The following is an 8,165-nucleotide window of genomic DNA, read 5'->3' as shown; positions in this document are numbered from 1 at the left end:
TTTCAAAATAAAATATTTGCGATAGCTAAAATATTCTCTAGGGATTGAGTTTGCAAGGAATAAGGAAGGAATCTTATTACATCAGAGGAAGTGCTCCCTTGAACTTATCTCTGATGTTGGTTTGGCAGGAAAAAAACCTGTAGGGGCTCCTGTTGAGGTGAATCAAAAGCTGACCACAACTGAATTTGATCACCAATTTGGTGTTGACAATGATTCTTTGCTCGCACATCCTGGAGCCTACCAGAGATTAATTGGTAGGTTACTTTACTTGACAATTACTAGGTTGAATATCTCTTTTGCAGTGTAATGTTTGAGCCAGTTCATGCATCCTCCCAAGACTTCATACTTGGAAGTTGCATTAAGAGTGACCAGGTAGTTGAAGAAGAATTCAAGTCTGGAGATTCTTATGTCATTTACAGGCTCTACCAAGTTGCAAGCATATTATGATGCTGATTGGGCCTCTTGCCCAAACACCAGGAGGTCTGTAACTTGCTATAAGGTTACACTTGGTGATTCTCTCATCTCTTGGAAATCCAAGAAGTAAACCACTATTTCTCGCAGTTCAGCTGAAGCTGAGTACTAGAGCATAGCTTCAATAGTGGCAGAAATTGTGTGGTTAGTTGGTTTGTTCAGTAAATTGGGTGTCTCTCTCACTCTGCCAATTCCACTCTATTGCGATAGTAAATCAGCTATGCAAATTACTGCAAACCCAATTTTTCACGAGAGAACTAAACATATTGATATAGATTGTCATTTTATTCGTGAGAGGTGCAACATAGGCTGATAGAGATTGTGTATTTGCCATCTGTGGATCAACTTGCTGACCTCTGACCAAGGGGTTGAGTAGTTTTCAACATGATTATTTGCTATCCAAACTAGGCCTAAAGTACATTTTCATTAGACCTAGCTTGAGAGGGGTGTTGAGGAGTGTACTGATACATGGCAATAGTTAGAGGTAGTTAGTATGTTATTTAATCATAGTTGGTTAACTAGGGTACATAGTAGTAACTATGATTGAGTTAGATATTAGTTAGTATAAATAATTGTTAGTCGGTTAGTTGTTTGCAGTTGAATATCATTTTGTTCAATGGAACAGTGAAGTTTCATTTCCAGCTTCTTTTTCTCATCGTCTTCGACTCACACGCGATCTCTCGATCCAACTGGTAATTGATTGAATTCATCAAATGGACAAATATTAATCCCAATTAGTCGGAGCCAATAGCGAATACTGCAGGCATTGGATACCAGATGGGAAACAGAAAAAATACAAGAAAATAATGGAATATGAAACCGGAGGACAACTTTTCAATTAATCGGTATCTCATGCCTTCACATATTATATATAGCCCACAATAACAACAACAGAAACAAAAACATGTAAACAACTTTCTCCACTACAACTAATACTAAGAACATAAAAAATCCTACTACTTGCTTCTCCTTTCATTATTCGTTGTTGCTAAAAATTTGTTACAATGGAAATTAACTTCCAAAAACGGCAGCAAACAGAAGCAAATTCAAAGAACAAACTAGCCAAATTGAAGGGGAAAAGAAGAAGCAAAAGCCGTAACAACTTTGTAGGTGTAAGGCAAAGGCATTCAGGAAAATGGGTAGCTGAGATTAAAGACACAACAAAGGAAATAAGGATGTGGCTTGGAACTTATGAAACTGCTGAGGAAGCTGCTCATGCTTACGATCAAGCTGCTGTTCTTCTTCGCGGATCAAACACTCGAACAAACTTTGTTACTCGTGTTTCTCAAGATTCTCCTCTTGCTTCCAGAATTAGAAATCTTCTCAACAGCAAGAAAATTGCAAAACAGAAATGCCTGGATTATACTGTTCAAAGTAGTTTGAAAATCAGCAGTAGTTCTAGTCTAATAATTAGCAATTGTGATGATTCAATTTCTAGTGAGAATACACACACACAACTTTCATTCGATCAGGAAATCAAAGAAGAAAGTCAACTGTTTCATAACACATACATACCTGATATTGACATGGGCACATCTGCATATTCTTCTTTCTCAAGTTCTTATTTTTCATCTTTACAGCCTGAGTTATCATGGGGTTTTGGAGAAGGTTTTGAATTTGCACAAGAATTGTTGGATATTCCCAAGAATGTGATTTCAGCTGAGATGGGGTTAACAGAATATGAGATTATGAAAGTGGAAAGGCAGATATCAGCATCACTTTATGCAGTAAATGGTGTTCGAGATTACATGGAAAGTGTCCATGATCATTATGAGTCTCTTTGGGATCATCCCCTTTCAAATTATTAGTAATGTTTCAAAGAGTCTAATTACCATTATCTTTTGCCTTCCTATTTTATTTTATTTTCGTTCTGGGACTCTCTTCCCTCTGAAATTGAGAGAGAGAGTACCCTTCTCCGTTTCTTACTTTGGCAGTCATAGATTGAGCAAAATAGGAGCAGTTCTTGATATTGGTGCAAGCAATCGTTTTTGAATAAAAAATGTTGTGTTAATATCCAGAATGTATGTTGCAAATTACAAGGACGAGAATGACTAACTATGGCGTATGAACACTAATAATAGAGATTAAAATTTGGCTTACGAGAATTACATACAGAATAAATAAATAAAGTATTATAAAAAGAGGAGGAAAGACAGTATTCTTGGGAATAGGTTCAGAAAAAAGTAAAGGGACGTGGAAGCTTCTCTTTTCACAAAATCTATCAGAGCCAGGTTTCGATCCTGGGACCTGTGGGTTATGGGCCCACCACGCTTCCGCTGCGCCACTCTGATTTATTGATATGTTTCCTGCAATAAAATTTACAAGTAATATGAAGGCTCCCTTCTCACGTCACATTAATATTAGAAATCACTGGGAGTGACCGCTGGGTTTTAAATTTTAGTGAAGCTCACAAAAGGTTAATTAAACAGAAACTAGAACGAAACTATGCACTAAAAGTATGATTAATCGTACCATAGTGTTGAGTGTAGCTGGTTGCGTTTTACTAATTTTTGCAGAGATGCACCTACCGATAAAATAAGTAAATATATAGAGCCCGTTTGGATTGACTTATTTTATGTGCTTTTAAGCCAAAATAGCTTTTAAACCATTTTGTAGTGTTTGGATAAAATAAAAAAGTATTTTTAAGCTAAAATGACAAAAATAAACCAAAAATCAAAAGGTAAAATTCCTAACTTATGGCTTTTCACTTAAAAGTCACTTACAACAAGCCCATCCAAACGGGCTCATAATTCACCACATATTCTATTTGAGTTGTTCTTTCTTTTCAAGGAAGGGGAGTGATTAGGACCATTAGCCAAGAATCAACTATATAAATCCTCAATGACTATGTTATCATGAATTAGCTAGTATTATATTACCTAGCAGCCTACTAATACCTTTCTCCTTTATCCAAGTTTGGACCGGCAATGTAAGCAAACTCACACAGGAGTGAAGTTGATCCAATACTTTGGAAGACGTCTCATAAAAAAGACAGCTGCGATCCACATTGTAATAGCATGAATGCTGCCCTCCACAATGTATACAAGAAGGTTTCTGCCAATTCCATGGCATCTCTTCGTAGAGGTGTATAACTGCTAGAGAAGCCTTAATGCGAGATAGTGAAAAGGATTGGCCTTGGACAACAACTAGTTTAACAATGTTTCTGGTCTTGGATTTGCCTATCTGCTCATCTCTACCGTAAATAGCTTTAACACCATCTCTAAAAGTTGGCAAGAGATTGGCAAACGGAGGTGGGAAATACAGATGAAGCTAAATACTAGACATGCTAACATGAAGGCACAAGCAGATACAACTGAAATGAAATTGTCGAGCGCATGATATGGAGACCATGCATGAGCAACTAAAGGCTTACTTTCAAGCCCGTGCACAAGTAATATTCGAAATATTCAACCATAAGCACTAATAGCAATGTACTAATAGCAATGTACAGCTAATACTGCTACTGTATGCTTGTGGTAACTGGTAACATAAAACTGGGAATAACTCATTTGTCAGTAGAGTTTAAGTGCATACACTTTTAAGAAGTGATAGATATTAAAGAGTCAGAGGAGATTTCCCCATGGTTGTTGGATTGCATTACACGACTAACCATTTTTGTCACGACTACCACTTGGCCAAATACCAACCAAACAACTAAGTTGAAGGTTTAACAGCAAAATAAGAAACTAGCAACTTTTATCCTCTTATCCAAGTATTGCGGTATGATGAGTTGTCACGCAAGGAAGCATCATGGGCTTTGTATTCCATGACATAGCCATTAGGAAGCTTTAGGTGTCGTTTGATTGCATCTCTCAATGCCATCACAGCCTAGAAAAAACCAAGGTGATGTGAGCATGTTTACTTTTTGGCTTAACAAGGAACTAATTGGGTGTGGAATAAGGGTTAGATATAGCTTTACCTGCTGATCTGATGCATTACGATTCCATACACTCAATATGTCCTCATTGAAACGAATGCTTAAAACTGCACCGCATATGTTGTCACCATAATCGAGTTGATCACCTACCAAAGCCAGAACCTATACAAGAAATCCATGATAATTTTGTAAGTTCAAATAAATTCAACCATTACCGGTTTAACAGTGAACCTGACGTTATGAGTATGATTCAAAATAGCAGGACTCAATCACTGATACGTGGGCAATCCATCCACATGATATTAAGTCGATTCTTTAGGAGGGAGGTCATAAGAGTGGCTTACTACTCACACTCGGGCCTTGAAGTGTCGCCTAGGTGTTGCACTAGTCTTGGCCTGGGGCACCACACCATAAAATATTAATTGAAAAAAATAGCATCTCGCTATCTTTTCCATCCATCTATAGTTGCTAAAATTTGCATTTGAAGCCACATCGACCTTATCTGGCTGATGCAAATTTAGCAATTTCACTTTTTTGATGATGAAAAGAAAATTTGTTAAAACATTCAGATTTGCTCTAGTGATGAATGCGCTCTTAATATCATCCTCTTATGCTCCAAAAGGGAATAATGATCTAGAAAGTATAATAATTCCCCCTATCAGAAAGCTTGGAAACAAATATGAATAGCGTGACGAAACATCTTAAAAGAGATACAAATTAGTGCTCAACTTGTCAACTGAAATTTACCAAATTAGTGCCAATCCAAACTGATTCAGGAGTGAGGAGTAGTTGATTGACTAAATTAATGTTGATCGTTAAATATCCAAACACAAAAACTTCAATCCTACCTTCAACATCGGTAGAAGTAAATTCACAAGGAGCAAATGTATAAACTAAGAGATGAGAATATCTTCAAACTGACTCAACTTTTTGGTTAGACACTTTGAATCCAAAACAGTATGAGAAAGCCAGCTATGTTATTATTGACAAAAAATGAGGAACATCATTGGAACAAAACACCCTTTAGGGGAACAGATTAGAGGATAATGATGTTAAAGGCTGGTTAGAAATGTCACTTCAGTTTCTGGTGCACTGCTCCTCGTTCCTTTTTTTTCTTCTTTTGATATGGTAGATCCTTCTCCTTTAACCCTCACATGGATCAGAAGTGGCCTTTCATACTCCCTCCCCCCACCCCCATAATGATGTTAAGGGCTGGTTAGAAATGTCACTTCAGCTTCTAGTGCACTGCTCCTCACTCCTTTTTTTTTCTTCTTTTGATATGGTAGATCCTTCTCCTTTAACCCCTCATACGGATCAGAAGTGGCCTTTCATACCCCCCCCCCCAACCCAGCAAAACCCCCTCCTCCGTCATGGTTGCGAATGAAGGGTCCTTTTCACTATGCTATCCCTCATTCTCTCTCTTGTTAGCTTCTCGCGCTCATGTAAGGCAGGAAATCTATATGAGCTTGGGCATCTCAACAATCTTTGCATAAACGGACTAGAAATTTCCTCTATTTTAAACAATCAAAAAGATCTCCAACTGCTTAAGATAACGAACTTAATTTTGTCATGGCTACCCGCAAATTCAGTTAAGATTTTGTTTCAGCATTAAACGGGATAGCCATAAAGTTTAGTTAAGTTGACACTTGACAGAACCAAGAATCACTGAGACAGCTGGCTTACCAGGTCCTCCCAAAAACGTCCTGAGACAGCTTTTTTAAAACGAATTATCCACTTTCCACCATTGCAGTTAGCAGCATCCTTCATAAACAAATATAATCAGGAAATTAACTTGGGTAAGAGATATACATAGTTAAAGACTTTTAAAGAAATTGAGAACAAAACAATGCAATAATTAGCATGAGCACCAAACCTTACCTCCCATAATGGACGAATACCCTCCTTGAAAAGATGCAAATCAGTTGGGCTTGGCAATGTTGATGGACGAGCCAAGTGGCAGTAGCAAACCCAAAAACCTTCAACCTATGCATGGCGAAAGTAAAATACAGTGATAAGGCAGTCAAATTAACAAATAAACAAAATGGCCAGAAATAAGTTGACTTACAGTGCTAAAATCAACAATTTTCTTTATATTATCCTCGTACGATGTTTGAGTTCGAACCCCAGGTGTCCGGCGAGTGTACCAGAAAACAAACTTGTGCTGATCATGACAATGAAGCAAACAGAGTACCAGAAGCACAATTCATAAAAGATGGAAAAGAAAGAATAAGATGAAAAGTAAACATGGATAGAAAACAATACTGTGCTTATGGAGTTATAAGACATGTCCCTAGCATATTTATTTTTTATAAAGAGAGGGGAAGCAAGCATGTCCTAGTCATCGTGTGAGCATGCTCCTAGACGTTTCTGCAATTCTAAACTCTTCCTGCCCTGACTGGCACTTGGAATGATGAGCATATTGTCTTTGCCATTTCTGAAAATGAAATGCAGAAATTTGGAGGGACATCACAAAAATTTGAACACCAATGTGGATGTTGATTGTCAAAAAAATAGAAGTAGGTATAAATCAAATGGGAAAGAACTGCAAGAATCTTGAATCACTGGATCCTACAAGATTATGCTATGGACTTTCAGGAAGTAAGCATCATTTGTATGGCACTTGATGCCTCAAGTTTGTTACCTCATACTCATGTCCCACTTCCAATTCCTGAAACTATAATATTAACCAAAATTTTGGAGTATATTATGTATATAGGTGATACTCGATGCAGATTCTCCCAGACACGCTATGTCCAATCCTTGTCACTCAAGCTCATATACTTATTTGTGCACGACTCTGGCATATTCAAATGTTTATACCATATGTTGTATTTCATTTCTCTAACAGGAACTGGCTTACTAGTAGTTATTATGTTGTGTATTTAGTTCTCTCTAGTTCAAGAAGTCTCTAAATAAATTTATTCAATATGACACATTATAGAGTTCAGCGACATTGAATCAAAACCTAAGAGTACAACCAGTATGAACAAAAGCATATAAGATTTTTACCTTGATGAACCTAAAAAATTAAATTAAAAAAATAGAAAACATTTTTTTGAGAAATAGCCACAAATTGCCTCAAACAACCTAACAAAATGAGTATGAATCAAAGCATATAAATTTAAACTTGATAAACCTAGAACTTATGAAAAAAACGTGTAGATTTAAACTTAAAAAACCTAAAAATAAATAAAATACAAGATATTTAGCGGAAATAGCACAGAAATAAAAATAAAAAGTGAGAAAAATGAAACCTTGAGAGGATGCAAGCCGGCTTTGAGGTCAACGGCGACGCGTTCGCGATCCTCGGATTCTTTATGGGCTGCAAATTCCAATTCTCTCTTCTCAGCTGTCACTTCCATTTAGTTCCGGCGAATCTCCGGTCACAACTCTATATGTATACTCGCCGGTTTCCCGTGTTCGATAAGAGACAAGTTTTTCAGAATGAAAATGAAGACGATTGTATATTGATTGCGGCTGCCTTTACACGAATCGGGTTGGCCCAAATGATTGACGAGTCACGCACAATCGGGTCTACCCGTCCCGACCACAGAAACCATTTTCTTTTCGTTAGGGATAATTTCACTTTTGATCCCTTTATTATTGATAAATTTTTATTTGGTCCTTGTACAGTTGTACTATTGGCCAACCATATTTAACCTTCAGTCCCCCCCCCCCCCCCAACCTACTTAACGTTCAGTTTATTGAAATGGGTGTTTGGTCATGTTACATAGGAAATATGTTAGATTTAGATTAATTTTAGATCTATAATGCACTTAAAATATAAATTAACAACATAAATTTAACATAACAAATG

The 8,165-nt window shown here is 37.0% G+C and overlaps 2 protein-coding genes across 2 annotated transcripts; one reads left to right on the top strand and one right to left on the bottom strand.

Annotated features, from left to right (window-relative positions):
* Positions 1-1,386: 1,386 nt before the first annotated feature.
* LOC107808006 (ethylene-responsive transcription factor ERN1-like) lies at positions 1,387-2,438 on the top strand. Its single transcript, XM_016632488.2, has one exon. It carries the CDS (start codon positions 1,476-1,478, stop codon positions 2,277-2,279), a length of 804 nt encoding a protein of 267 aa, XP_016487974.1. The 5' UTR covers positions 1,387-1,475; the 3' UTR covers positions 2,280-2,438.
* Positions 2,439-3,803: 1,365 nt separating this feature from the next.
* LOC107808007 (eukaryotic translation initiation factor NCBP-like) lies at positions 3,804-7,876 on the bottom strand. Its single transcript, NM_001325816.1, is given in 6 exon segments — positions 3,804-4,299; positions 4,391-4,510; positions 6,032-6,109; positions 6,227-6,331; positions 6,414-6,509; positions 7,603-7,876. Coding segments are annotated over 6 exon segments (639 nt in total). The 5' UTR covers positions 7,711-7,876; the 3' UTR covers positions 3,804-4,167.
* Positions 7,877-8,165: the final 289 nt, after the last annotated feature.

The sequence above is a fragment of the Nicotiana tabacum genome, chromosome 5, assembly GCF_000715075.1.
Source record: "Nicotiana tabacum cultivar K326 chromosome 5, ASM71507v2, whole genome shotgun sequence".
Taxonomy (NCBI): Eukaryota; Viridiplantae; Streptophyta; class Magnoliopsida; order Solanales; family Solanaceae; genus Nicotiana; species Nicotiana tabacum.
The sequence above is the reverse complement of the archived record's forward strand: the minus strand, read 5'-3'. Positions and strand labels throughout refer to the sequence as shown.

What these genes read in the sequence shown, in the direction of transcription:
- LOC107808006 (XM_016632488.2), top strand. Translation starts at nt 1,476, where the DNA reads ATGGAAATTAACTTCCAAAAACGGCAGCAAACAGAAGCAAATTCAAAG.